At 37.6% G+C, this 14306-nt stretch overlaps 3 protein-coding genes across 5 annotated transcripts in view; 1 reads left to right on the top strand and 2 right to left on the bottom strand.

The window, feature by feature from the left end:
• atp8b3 (ATPase phospholipid transporting 8B3) overlaps window positions 1-13073 on the bottom strand; it is a 32122-nt gene extending 19049 nt beyond the window's left edge. The window contains exon 1 of one of the 3 annotated variants that reach the window (XM_019897109.1): window positions 12463-13073. The gene's annotated coding sequence lies outside the window, so the exon portion shown is untranslated. Of the gene's footprint in view, window positions 1-693; window positions 844-12462 lie in introns of those variants that run through there. The other 2 variants (XM_019897111.1, XM_019897110.1) reach the window with 2 other exon arrangements.
• LOC109532300 (nuclear factor interleukin-3-regulated protein-like) lies at window positions 10473-13256 on the top strand. Its single transcript, XM_019897114.1, has 2 exons — window positions 10473-10543; window positions 11851-13256. Exon 2 carries the CDS (start codon window positions 11869-11871, stop codon window positions 12409-12411), a length of 543 nt encoding a protein of 180 aa, XP_019752673.1. The 5' UTR covers window positions 10473-10543; window positions 11851-11868; the 3' UTR covers window positions 12412-13256.
• A 244-nt stretch (window positions 13257-13500) lies between these two features.
• Window positions 13501-14306, bottom strand: part of lingo3a (leucine rich repeat and Ig domain containing 3a) — a 33096-nt gene continuing 32290 nt past the window's right edge. Inside the window, exon 3 of the mRNA XM_019897112.1 lies at window positions 13501-14295. The gene's annotated coding sequence lies outside the window, so the exon portion shown is untranslated. The remainder of the gene's footprint in view (window positions 14296-14306) is intronic.

Here is a 14306-nt window from a genome sequence, read left to right on the forward strand (position 1 = left end):
GTGTTTGAATGTGCAAAGTCCAAGCGTGCCTTAAAAAAAACAACAGCAAATATGTAGAATTTTAAAAAATTAAGTCGCTGACCATTGGAAAGAATGTGTATCTCCAAATTTAGATTTTTTTTTCTTTGTATCCAAGACACAAATGGGGAGGGGGGGGGGGGGTTGAACACCTGCTATGACACACTCCACAAAAACATAATTCTTGCTCCAATTTAAAAATATAAGCTCATAAATTACGGAGTTACGTGGGTTTTTTTTGGTTTGTTTGTTTGTTTGTTTTTGTTTTTTTTACGGAGACATAAATATTCGCAAGTACAAATATTTAGCATTTAGTTATCTAATTTTACTTTGAAAATTGTGTATGATTTTTTTTTTAATTAAAATCACATTTTTGTTGATTTCTTGGTTGAGGAAAAAAAAAGTCTCAAAATAAAACTATCGATACATGCTACTGAAAGAAGTCTCCCGTGAGGATATGGCGCCCACTGGTGGATTTACGTGACATTGAATAATAAGTAAAAGTACAGTCGTGACGTCAGGATGGTTAGAACAACAGGCCGTTGACTTCCATTTGTATGCAGTGTCCGTTGAAGGCGTCATATGCGATTTGGTGTCTCATTTCTACCAATGTTAACGTCTCACAACCGTGTGCGTGTCCTCATATTTACGTACATAATAGAAAACATCAATCACCAGTGTGTGTGCACAGCAGGTTCAAGTTTGGATGATGCAAGAGGTGGCGTTCTTACGGCCAGATGTGGTTTACACCCCCAGAAGGATTGTTTTGACCATGAGACGAAAAGGTGAAGCGTGGGTTTGTTCATCCTGGCTGGTGGTGAGATTATGAAACAAAAATTGAAGCAAAAATGTGATGGTTAGTTGGCAAGCTTCTCTGAACAGGCACATGCTCAGACTCACTGCATGTTGCAGGAAGTTCCACTTCCTGATCTACTGTTATCATCGTACTGGGAACCCACTTTGCCATCAGTAGTAACATTCTATGCTTGCATTATTAAAAAAAAAAAAAAAAAAAGAGACAAAGGAAACCACACTTGCAGACTGCGACGCCCACTTTCCTGATGTCTGAAAAACTGCATTTGTCAATGAATTTTGTTACTAGGTATTGTAGGCCTCACTATGAACTTGTCCATTTATCGGTCACACCGATAGTAAAAGTCACCTTCTGAAACAAGCAAATGACAGTAAAACTTCTCTTCAAACACAATACAAATGTTACAAAGAGAGCTCTCAGCCCATGATGCGGTACTACTGCAAGCTACAACCACAACATTAAAGACATTGCTAATTTAACACTTCTCAAATGTGAGCCGTTCCCAGGTGTTGAAAAGTTTGAGCTTTCAATAAACCTATCGAACACGTATGTTTTTGGATTGTGAGAGGAAGTCGGAGTATCTCTGAAGAAAAAAAAAACCCAAACAAAAGCAGAGCTGAGATTTGAAACAAACCCCTCGCAACTATGACGCCAGACGTGCTAACCACCAGCCCACGGCACTTGCCTGAGCTAATGCCGACAAACAGACTGTCACCGCAATGAAAAATACAGCAGGGAGGCTCTGCTAATGGAAATAAAAGGCAAATTTCCATTTGATGTCCAAACAGACCGTTTCTTCCCACTGAACTTTCCACTGTCTCGAGCACCGTTTTACAGTTTTGTTTTACAGTTAGATAACTAGCATGCGGTATGTTTTAAATGCAACGCTTAGACATTCGCAAACAGTTGGAGCTTTTATTGTTTAGTCATGAACAATGAGAACACTGCACACTCAATTTCAACTTTTAAAACAAAGGTATTACATTTACTATTCCTTTACAGAGAGTGTAGTTATTTTTGAACAGCCCAACAATGAAATGTTGGGCTGTTCAAAAATGTCTTTATAAACTCAAATATTTAGTGCATGAATTAAAATGGCGACAAAAAAAGGTTTACATGTGTATGTAAAAAATACATTTTGAGGTGATAATTCATTTTTGTGATTTATTTTTATTATGATGATGAATTAGGCGATGATTTTATTAATCAAATTAAAACAGTAACTTTTGACAGTTTTTAAATGACTGAAAAAAGGTTTTATAGATTGGAGGCTTTGGACTGAGCAGAATAAAAGTGATGTATGATCTTTGCAATTGTTATTATTGAAGAAAAAAAAAAAACGCTCGATGGGAATCTCCCGAATCGAAGTCAACTGTTTGGTTCTTCTTAAAATGTGCATGTGGGGGGGTGGTGATGTACGGCAGTCACGACACCCAGTGCGATTTGATGGGGTTAGGAGCTGACCGACACTTTGGGAAACTTGAGCTGTGCTCAGTTCGAAACTTTACCTGACCCTGGAAGGAAAACACTGAAACAATGTCCTACTTTCATATCCTTCTGTGTCTTCACAGCGGTGAATTGATGAATAACCCTCACAGTGAGCGTATGTGAATGTGTGCAAAATATACAATGCAAGGTTGTACTCAACATGAACTTAAATAGACGGTAAATTCGGCGGTAGAATGTTTAGTTAAAAAAAGGCAAATTGAAGGAGATAAACTCTTTCATGTTAATTAATGGTTCATTTTACTTTTACAAACACACAGGAGGTGGCTTACTTACGATAACTTGGGCCTTCATTCCTGCGAAATAAAAAAGTACCAGTAGATGTCAGTAAAGGTCTGCAAAAGACACAAGAAAACATTTTGACTCGTTGAGCCATTCTGTTATTTTATTCTTATAAGACTCTCAAAACGCTTGTCGTTCGGTCTCTCTTCCTTGAATTATTCCAAAATGGCGGAGCTAAACGAAACTCAACAGCAACAACAATCACAACAAAAACATATTAATTATCCATAAAATGCCTTCTTTTGATCAAACGCATCCAGAAGTTGATGTAAACTTTTTCTTTAAAATAAATAAAGTGTTCAATGTGGATTACGACTTTTTAGATTATTCTACCAGTTGGCGCAACTGTCGCCTACTGAAAGCACGAAATCAGTACATTTAGCCTTTTTTGCTAGCTTTATCTCAGTAAAGGATTCAACGAATTACTATTTCACATGTATAGTTCGGGCTGAAGGTTCCACATTTATTTTAACATAAAATAATGTAGGTTTTTTTGATACATCAAACAAGATCTCCAAATGATTAATTGATTATCAAAGTAATGAGCAATTACTAACTTTTTAATTATTATGTGCAATACATGATTGTATGGTGTTTGAATTAGGGTTGGGAAAAGAGGGTGGGACAATTGGTAGGTTAATCAATTCTAAAAAAATAAATACATAAATAACCCTCTAAATCAAATCATTTAAGTTTATGTTCTGATATTTAAGCGCAGTGTTACTGGGTAAACTCTGCATGATCCAGAGTCATCTCAAACATTCAGCCCTCAAGGACCGACCGGAGTTTCCCACCTCTGGTCTGGGGACATAAACCTCAGCCTTGTTTTTGATCAACACTTGGGCCTTCTGTACGCCACTGTATATTTAATGTGGGTCATCATGGTGGTACTTGGAGAGCTGAGTATTTTTTAGGTAGCGCCGCGTGTACAAAGTAGATCACCACACTTTATTTGATAAATATATTTCAGATTTTTTTTTTCAAACTGTACGGTGTCAAAATATAATATGACAGTAGTTTTGGGAAGGTGGCAGTCTAAAGACGACCCACAGCACGGATGCTTCAATGATTTTTAAGTACATATAGGAAAAAAAATAGAACTTTAAAACTGTATTTCTTTCAAAATATGTAAAAAGAAGCTTTCAAACAAAAAGTGATCCATAAATTGAGTTTTTGCAGATGTTCTGATTGGGGGTACTGAATACAGTAGTGTCTGTTCTATCCACCCAAGTCAATTCCTGTACACACATGAAGACGATTCGATTGCTTTAAACTGTAGGCAATAAAGTGACAGACAAAGCGACAGTCGTCTTGCAACATGGCAGAATGTGCGGTTAGAGTGAGTCAGAAAAAGACAAGTGGTGCTGAGAGGTCACACCCCCCAACTCCTGATCTGGGCAGCCCCCGCAACTGCACACGCAACACAATGTTCCACAGAACACCGATTTCGTATCTTTCACTCTTTAATGTGGTCATCCAATGCGTTGACTTGTCAGGCGGGAGTTGGGGGGGGTGTGGCGGTTGCGTTATTTTCATGATCCGGCTTTCTTTGAAATGATCGAATGTTGGCTCTAAAAGGAATACAAATGTCGATTCCTATTCATTCTGATACACTTAATATAGTTCACAACATTTAACAACTTTTTGTGTGTATTATTTTTCACTGATAACCTCCTGACGACCAGTAGTTCAAATTTGTCCTCTGTAGAGGACATTTGTAAACCTAAATATCTCCCACCCAGTGCATCCAATCGCATTAACTCCTTCGTTACTCTAAAGAGGACATTCAGTGCTTTCCAATGATACCAAATTTGTAGGGGTTAGAAAAAGTAAGAAAATGGCTTCCCTCAGTGCAAGCACTTTTTATGGGAAGAGGAAAAGTAATACTTTTTATCAACACATTTTGTCTTGAAATGCTGTTGGCATTTTATTTATAAGACTCTTATGAACACGTTAAAGTGTTGTTTGAGTTGTTTTAAGTGTATTTGAGCCTAGTATTCAAGTGTTTAAAAAATGTAGTGGAATTTCAAAAATTTCTTTTGGAGTAGTCCAATTACTTCACATAGATTGGGGAATTTCAAAATAAATGTGATTGGACAACATTTTTTTTCCTGGTAATCAGGAGGATAAAGCTGCTCTGCTGCCAGATTAACTAATTTGGTCATTCACAACTGATGTCTTGTTCTTGCTCAGGCTCAGTTATCAATTTTAAATATAATATCAATGTACAGTTTAGACTAACAATAAACTGTTCACATAACCATCATTAAAGAAGCAAGCAAACATTAGTTATATTCTCGCTGTTTTCTCAGACTGATAATCGGATCATCTGTAGTGTAAACCTGCAAATGTGTGGGTGTTTTTGTGTGCGAGCAGAGGCATGCTTGTGGGGATATGTATCTGTGTATATTGTGGGGAGTGGGAGGGTCCTCTTTTTATGTTGTATTTTTCATGTTTTAATTGTACAGGTCTGTGAGTTGTATTTTTATGTATGGGAAGTGCTATATAAATGAAGTTTGATTGATGGGCGGCACGTTGGTCTCGTGGTTAGCGCTTCAACCTCACAGTGTAGAGGTCCCGGGTTCGATCCCCACATATTATTCAGGGCATGTAAAATTGAATTAAATAAACACAAAGAGGATGAAAAGAAAAAAAAAGTGATCATGGGAAATGAGATTGTGTTACATGAGAAAAGTAGTGATTTTTATTCGGTGCAGTCCTTTCAAGCATCAGAAAGGTTTATTTCACATTATTGACTCACATTTGTGTTTTGATAAACTACATACAATATGTACTGTATGTTAGCAAAAATAATCACACACTTCACTGGACCGTGCTTGCGACGTGTTCCTTTTTTTTTTACCCAAGTTGCAGCACATCACTTTAAGCTTTGTACTTCCAGTGATGCCTTACGCAAATAAGTGTGTCTGGGAGTTAAACAAAACATTACATTTAGTTAAACAGCAGACAAACTAACTGCTGTACTGTATTTATTATACCGTAGTGTATGATGCTATGACACATAAACCCCAAATTATATGATAGATAACTAGCATGCGGTATGTTTTAAATGCAACGCTTAGACATTCGCAAACAGTTGGAGCTTTTATTGTTTAGTCATGAACAATGAGAACACTGCACACTCAATTTCAACTTTTAAAACAAAGGTATTACATTTACTATTCCTTTACAGAGAGTGTAGTTATTTTTGAACAGCCCAACAATGAAATGTTGGGCTGTTCAAAAATGTCTTTATAAACTCAAATATTTAGTGCATGAATTAAAATGGCGACAAAAAAAGGTTTACATGTGTATGTAAAAAATACATTTTGAGGTGATAATTCATTTTTGTGATTTATTTTTATTATGATGATGAATTAGGCGATGATTTTATTAATCAAATTAAAACAGTAACTTTTGACAGTTTTTAAATGACTGAAAAAAGGTTTTATAGATTGGAGGCTTTGGACTGAGCAGAATAAAAGTGATGTATGATCTTTGCAATTGTTATTATTGAAGAAAAAAAAAAAACGCTCGATGGGAATCTCCCGAATCGAAGTCAACTGTTTGGTTCTTCTTAAAATGTGCATGTGGGGGGGTGGTGATGTACGGCAGTCACGACACCCAGTGCGATTTGATGGGGTTAGGAGCTGACCGACACTTTGGGAAACTTGAGCTGTGCTCAGTTCGAAACTTTACCTGACCCTGGAAGGAAAACACTGAAACAATGTCCTACTTTCATATCCTTCTGTGTCTTCACAGCGGTGAATTGATGAATAACCCTCACAGTGAGCGTATGTGAATGTGTGCAAAATATACAATGCAAGGTTGTACTCAACATGAACTTAAATAGACGGTAAATTCGGCGGTAGAATGTTTAGTTAAAAAAAGGCAAATTGAAGGAGATAAACTCTTTCATGTTAATTAATGGTTCATTTTACTTTTACAAACACACAGGAGGTGGCTTACTTACGATAACTTGGGCCTTCATTCCTGCGAAATAAAAAAGTACCAGTAGATGTCAGTAAAGGTCTGCAAAAGACACAAGAAAACATTTTGACTCGTTGAGCCATTCTGTTATTTTATTCTTATAAGACTCTCAAAACGCTTGTCGTTCGGTCTCTCTTCCTTGAATTATTCCAAAATGGCGGAGCTAAACGAAACTCAACAGCAACAACAATCACAACAAAAACATATTAATTATCCATAAAATGCCTTCTTTTGATCAAACGCATCCAGAAGTTGATGTAAACTTTTTCTTTAAAATAAATAAAGTGTTCAATGTGGATTACGACTTTTTAGATTATTCTACCAGTTGGCGCAACTGTCGCCTACTGAAAGCACGAAATCAGTACATTTAGCCTTTTTTGCTAGCTTTATCTCAGTAAAGGATTCAACGAATTACTATTTCACATGTATAGTTCGGGCTGAAGGTTCCACATTTATTTTAACATAAAATAATGTAGGTTTTTTTGATACATCAAACAAGATCTCCAAATGATTAATTGATTATCAAAGTAATGAGCAATTACTAACTTTTTAATTATTATGTGCAATACATGATTGTATGGTGTTTGAATTAGGGTTGGGAAAAGAGGGTGGGACAATTGGTAGGTTAATCAATTCTAAAAAAATAAATACATAAATAACCCTCTAAATCAAATCATTTAAGTTTATGTTCTGATATTTAAGCGCAGTGTTACTGGGTAAACTCTGCATGATCCAGAGTCATCTCAAACATTCAGCCCTCAAGGACCGACCGGAGTTTCCCACCTCTGGTCTGGGGACATAAACCTCAGCCTTGTTTTTGATCAACACTTGGGCCTTCTGTACGCCACTGTATATTTAATGTGGGTCATCATGGTGGTACTTGGAGAGCTGAGTATTTTTTAGGTAGCGCCGCGTGTACAAAGTAGATCACCACACTTTATTTGATAAATATATTTCAGATTTTTTTTTTCAAACTGTACGGTGTCAAAATATAATATGACAGTAGTTTTGGGAAGGTGGCAGTCTAAAGACGACCCACAGCACGGATGCTTCAATGATTTTTAAGTACATATAGGAAAAAAAATAGAACTTTAAAACTGTATTTCTTTCAAAATATGTAAAAAGAAGCTTTCAAACAAAAAGTGATCCATAAATTGAGTTTTTGCAGATGTTCTGATTGGGGGTACTGAATACAGTAGTGTCTGTTCTATCCACCCAAGTCAATTCCTGTACACACATGAAGACGATTCGATTGCTTTAAACTGTAGGCAATAAAGTGACAGACAAAGCGACAGTCGTCTTGCAACATGGCAGAATGTGCGGTTAGAGTGAGTCAGAAAAAGACAAGTGGTGCTGAGAGGTCACACCCCCCAACTCCTGATCTGGGCAGCCCCCGCAACTGCATACGCAACACAATGTTCCACAGAACACCGATTTCGTATCTTTCACTCTTTAATGTGGTCATCCAATGCGTTGACTTGTCAGGCGGGAGTTGGGGGGGGGTGTGGCGGTTGCGTTATTTTCATGATCCGGCTTTCTTTGAAATGATCGAATGTTGGCTCTAAACGGAATACAAATGTCGATTCCTATTCATTCTGATACACTTAATATAGTTCACAACATTTAACAACTTTTTGTGTGTATTATTTTTCACTGATAACCTCCTGACGACCAGTAGTTCAAATTTGTCCTCTGTAGAGGACATTTGTAAACCTAAATATCTCCCACCCAGTGCATCCAATCGCATTAACTCCTTCGTTACTCTAAAGAGGACATTCAGTGCTTTCCAATGATACCAAATTTGTAGGGGTTAGAAAAAGTAAGAAAATGGCTTCCCTCAGTGCAAGCACTTTTTATGGGAAGAGGAAAAGTAATACTTTTTATCAAACACATTTTGTCTTGAAATGCTGTTGGCATTTTATTTATAAGACTCTTATGAACACGTTAAAGTGTTGTTTGAGTTGTTTTAAGTGTAATTGAGCCTAGTATTCAAGTGTTTAAAAAATGTCGTGGAATTTCAAAAATTTCTTTTGGAGTAGTCCAATTACTTCACATAGATTGGGGAATTTCAAAATAAATGTGATTGGACAACATTTTTTTTTCCTGGTAGTCAGGAGGATATTCTATCTTCACAATCAAACAACCGTCATACTTGGAAACTGTTCCGTTGTGGTTCTTGGCCGCATGACAAATCTTTTCTTGGACCTCTGCTGCAGGAAGTAATAACGCCACCGGTCTGTCTGCAGGGCACACAGTCCCTAAACATAGACGCAAGGCAATAATTCCAGAGCATGCCTTTAATTTCCAATATGGGTTTTACCACAACCAACTTTGCAATGGAAGAGTGGCTAACGTGTATTGTACACTACATTCACTTTCATGGTATATTAAAGCAGGCCTCGATAACAGTGGAAGCAGGGGAAAAAAAATGCCTCAAAGCTTCATAATGTCGGCAAATCTTCTGACATTTGAGCTCAGTGAACATACAATGTGAGTTGAGATCATGTGGTTGCACGAGTGTGCACACCCTCATAACCGGAGATATTCAAACGTGTTCAATGGGAATGAGCACACATATGCCACCATTTACAGTGCCTCTGATTCATTTCAAATCAAGTTGAGATGTTCTTGTAGGCTTTTTTTCTGACATTGTTGTGCTTTCTGGAAATGTTTTGTGCTAACACTGATTAGTCTTTGGAACTGTTCATAATTCCCTACATGTTTTCGAAGGCCCAGTGCACGTGTGCACACCCTCATAACCGGAGATGTTCAAACATGTGTTCAATGGGAATGAGCACACATATGCCACCATTTACAGTGCGTCTGATTCATTTCAAATCAAGTTGAGATGTTCTTGTAGGCTTTTTTTCTGACATTGTTGTGCTTTCTGGAAATGTTTTGTGCTAACACTGATTAGTCTTTGGAACTGTTCATAATTCCCTACATGTTTTCGAAGGCCCAGTAGCAGTGGCTTCCATCTTGCCCTTTTACCCCATAGCACAGGCAACAGGAGATTGTTGCTACGTGTACTAAATGTCAGCACTTGCCAGAAATTCCTGCAGTTCCTTCAATGTTGCTATCAGCCTCTTTTAGCCTCCCTGAACAGTTTATAGTCTTAAGTCTCTTCATAAATTTTTGAAAGTTTTCCAGTTCTTGGTAGTGTCAATTTTGTGCCATATTTTCTCCACTTGATAATGACTGTCGTCACTTATTTCATGCCTTGAAAAATGATTTTGAAAAAATTCTCCTGACTGATACCTTTGAACAAAAGGGTCCCTCTGATGCTAAGGAAGCTCTGCAGATCACGGTTTGTACTGTAAGATGTGACGGCACAAATGTCGGGAAAATCCTCCATGAACAGCTGAACTTTATTTGGGTTTCGTCAGAGGCAGTTTTCCTTCTCCTACTGTAAAGATATTTTTTTCCCAAGTTAGGTAGGTTACGGGTAACATTCATGGTGGAAAAGTTTTGAAATGAAACAATTTGGTCGGTCAGCCTGGCATTTCAACACGAGTGTGTAGACTTTATTAGCTTGTATAGGTTATGTTACTTGTCCATTTAAAAAAGTTTTTATTGATCACAGAATAAATTAATTTAAAAATTCGGTCAATCGACTTAAATGTTTTTTTTTTTTAAAAAATTCGGGCAATTGACTTAAATGTTTTTTTTTTCAAGATTCTGGATACAAGCTACAAAATGAGGGAAATAGTACACAGTGGCTTGCAGAGATAATTACAAAAACACCATGGCATCACTTTTACTGTACGGTCGCACATCACAGTTCACCGATTGAAATGATACTTTTGCTCATAGAGGGGTTGGCAGTCACCACAACACAAATCAGTCAGAAGTGTTTCACAATGATACAATCAGTGCGAGCATCAATGAAGCACATCTCACCACGGTACGAGACAGTGGAGATTGGTGCACAAGGTAAGGCCTCAATGTGCTTCTACAAAAATAATAATGCTCACTTTTGATGGACAGTAGGTTGACTTTATGGTAGTCGAACTGCACTCTATAACACGGAGCGCTGTTTTTAATATTTTGTAACTCTCATTTCGGGTATACTGTATAATCATTAAAAGAAACATTAACAAATTCATGCATTATATTGTTTGTTTTTCCATGAAGCATTTCAATTGGGCTGTGCAGGAGTACTCAGTGAAATGTCCACTCAATTATTTTTATTGATTAAATATGTACTGAAATGATGTTGCAGCAGTTTCGTATGTGTTGGGCACATTTAAACTCCTTGCAGTCAAGACGCACATTATTTAATGTTTACACATAATATGTACTGAATGTGTTTTTACATAAGATATATTTCACATTATATACATATGTACACACATACACGCAAACACACACACACACACACACACACACACACACACACACACACACTCAAAAGCGTTTGTTTTTTAATTACTGTCGCAAATACAATTTGGCTTGTTTAAATGTATATTATTTACATTTAGTTTTTGTAATATCAGACAAGTCAGAAAAAATGTTGGACAATACTGGAGGTTAAAATTTTGTAAATTATTCCGTTTTCCTTATTCTTCATCATTATCATTATCCACAATCGACACAAAATTGGAATATCCAACCATATGTCTCAACATTTGTATGCCAAACAGTGTAAATGAGAAACACAAAAAATATCTTTAAAACGTTTTATCACGAGAAAGCAAACATTAAAATCATACTTCTGTTTTAAATGTGACAGTTAATATGATTGAGTAAATTTCAAGGCTTTTAGTTCATAAAGAACTTATTGTAAAAATTCATTCGGTGTTGTAAGTCAACATAGAGGCTGACATAATGACAAAACATGATATAAAAAGCAATCCTAAAAGGAGAGATGGAGTAGAGGCGGAATATATATCAATCATAAATGAATGTAATAATACAGACAGGACTACATTTTAACTGAGCAATGTTAATTAAACAATGACTTATAAAATTAAAATTGTTCTTGTAATGTAGATTTGACCAAATTGCTTTATTCTGCTTGTATTTTGAATTGTATTATTTATAATAATTCACTTAACCAATTGCTGAATAAGATTTTAAGCACATTTATTATCACGAAGAAACATTCGTCAAAACAAAAACATTGCTAATTAGCCAATTATTATGACATATGATCATTTATGTTCACAATAGTGTATATAAAAAAAATGTTCATTTGACCAATATTATTTACAAATGAATCAATAATCTCCTGAATTCAGGTTCCCCGCGTGTTCGTCATGTCACTTCCGGCAAGCCCCGTGTTGTCAATGGACAACGTGGTCCGAAAGCCAGGACCGCGGCGAACGAGGACGTTCACCCCTGAGGGCGAGAAGGACGCCACCTACTGGCAGAGGCGCCTCAAAAACAACGAGTCAGCCAAGCGTTCCCGCGACAAGAGGAGGCTGCACGACTTCATGCTGGAACGCCACGTCGCTGCTCTGAGGGAGGAGAACATCCGTCTGCGTGCTCAACTCTTGGCTCTCCAAGACCACTACGCCCTCCTCTACACTTCCGAGCGCCACGGGTACTTATCGCACCCTGGTCTCGTCATCCCCATGCATGGCTTCAACAGCGTGACTGGCTTTTCGTACACGCCGATCGGTATCTATTCCACGCCGGTATGCACCTACTCCACCCAGCTCTTAGCCACTCCTGTCGGGTCGCTCATCACATCTCCCCCTACAAATGAGCCCAAAACCGCAACCTGCACGGGTTTTCCCCCAGATTCACCACAAGTTGAGACAAGACAGTCCCCTCACGGGGACGACAGCTCGAACTAAACCCCTCAAAGCAAACCCCATCCTGGGGCCTTCGACGGCTTTAGTACTCACCTCTTCGTGATGAAAAGTGCCAGTCGTGTCGGAATTTAACCCCTACTGCATTATTCTCGTCTGACACTGACAGCAGTACTACTGCCACTGGCTCTCACCGTTGTCGCTGCCGCAAATTTGCTGTCACCGTGAAAAAAAAAGGATGAAACCTTCGGTAGTTGTGATCAAAACCGTTTTTGTGGTATTTTTTTCTGAGTTGAAGTCGAGAGAAAAATTATGGAAGCGCGGAACTGCCGATGTAAAGTAACAGTTTTCAACCGGCAAATACGTCTGAACATACCTGTAGGCTAAATGCTTCAAGTGTAGCATTTTTTCCCATAATGCCACGGTGTATTGACTTGAGCAAGTGCATATTCCGTGGCGTTATGGGGAAAACACCAACCGTAAATCATGCCCCCAGACATAATAAAACTATAAAATTCTGAATAAAAATTAATTTTCAAACATATTGGTATACTATAGGCCAAAAGATTGTGCGTGCTGAAGTCAATACATCGTGGCATTATTGGGGGGGGGTGCTACGTGTGTAGCATTTAGCCTGCAAGTACATTCGAACGTATCACTGAGTACGTTCGAACGTATTTAAATAAGTTTGACCATTCTTACAAACACGTTCAAACGAATTCTCAAGTACATTCGAACATAGAGTAGTTTCCTAAAATAGAGTAGGACAGACAATACAAGCTCATATCCTCCTTAAATTAATAAACACACAAAGGTGAATCATTTTTTGTTTGTTCTGTTCACAAAACGTCCTTTATTTGATACTCCCCCCACCCCCACAAAATAAACAATAAAGACCCCATCTTGTCTCTGGGTGAATAAATCTGAAACGACAATTGCACAGCTGGACTCATTCAAACTGGACCAAGACAAATGTAAAAATGGAATCAAATCATTTCACAGTGTTGCAGGTGTCATGAATATTTAAAAATAAATAAATAAGTAAAACTCACTCGCTGCAATAAAAATGGTTCAGTGAACAAGACATCATATCGCATGCTTTCTGAACACTCTGCTTCCTCTTTTCTGTTTTTTCATATATACATACATATAAATGAATCACCACCATTAAAAACAGCAGCACAATTTCCAATGGCAGTGGTTTCAATATTTACAGCATGATTTCAACAAAAGACAATGAAAAAAAATGCAAGTTTGTAATTCCAAACTTGTACCAAACCAGTACAAGGTAATACAGCAGATGGCAGCAGAGTAATAAGTGTGTGGCTTGAAGTTAACAGTGTGGGGAGCCAATGTCAAGTTCCACTCGAAGAGAAATGCCTTGAGCGGAACTAAATCAAGTGTGTAAACTAATGAGGCCATTAATATTTGATTTTCGTTGATTATGAAGTGGAATACTGAACAGTTCAGTGTTTGCATCCTAACAGTGATTCTTCGATAAGAATTAATGAGAAGAAATGTGACTTTTTCGGGATTAAAAAGGAAAAGTTTCAATTTTGTCCTTCAATTTGAATGGGGGGGGGGGGGTCTTGCAACACAAGTTTGGAAACAAGCCATAATCGGCAAAATTCTGTAGGAGCATCCCGTTGAAAAGGCAAAGGTAATGCGAAACATACTTGTTGAAGCGTTCAACTTTGTGAATGTTCATGATCACAGAGGATACAAAATGTCCACACACCCCTGTTCAAATAAATGCCATGTTTTGTTTGACATTGAGATAAAAATTACAATTAAGGTGACCTACAATCCACACACTTTAACTGATTAAAAAAAAAAGCTCCAAGTAAAACTGATATTATGTGGCTATGTTTTGAACTCACCAATTCCATTCCAACTCTTGTTACAAGGGAGTCAGCTCACGCCTGCCACCTTTTAACATG

This window comes from Hippocampus comes, unplaced genomic scaffold, assembly GCF_001891065.2.
Source record: "Hippocampus comes isolate QL1 unplaced genomic scaffold, H_comes_QL1_v1.1 scaffold22, whole genome shotgun sequence".
Classification (NCBI taxonomy): Eukaryota; Metazoa; Chordata; class Actinopteri; order Syngnathiformes; family Syngnathidae; genus Hippocampus; species Hippocampus comes.

What these genes read in the sequence shown, in the direction of transcription:
- LOC109532300 (XM_019897114.1), top strand. Translation starts at nt 11,869, where the DNA reads ATGTCACTTCCGGCAAGCCCCGTGTTGTCAATGGACAACGTGGTCCGA.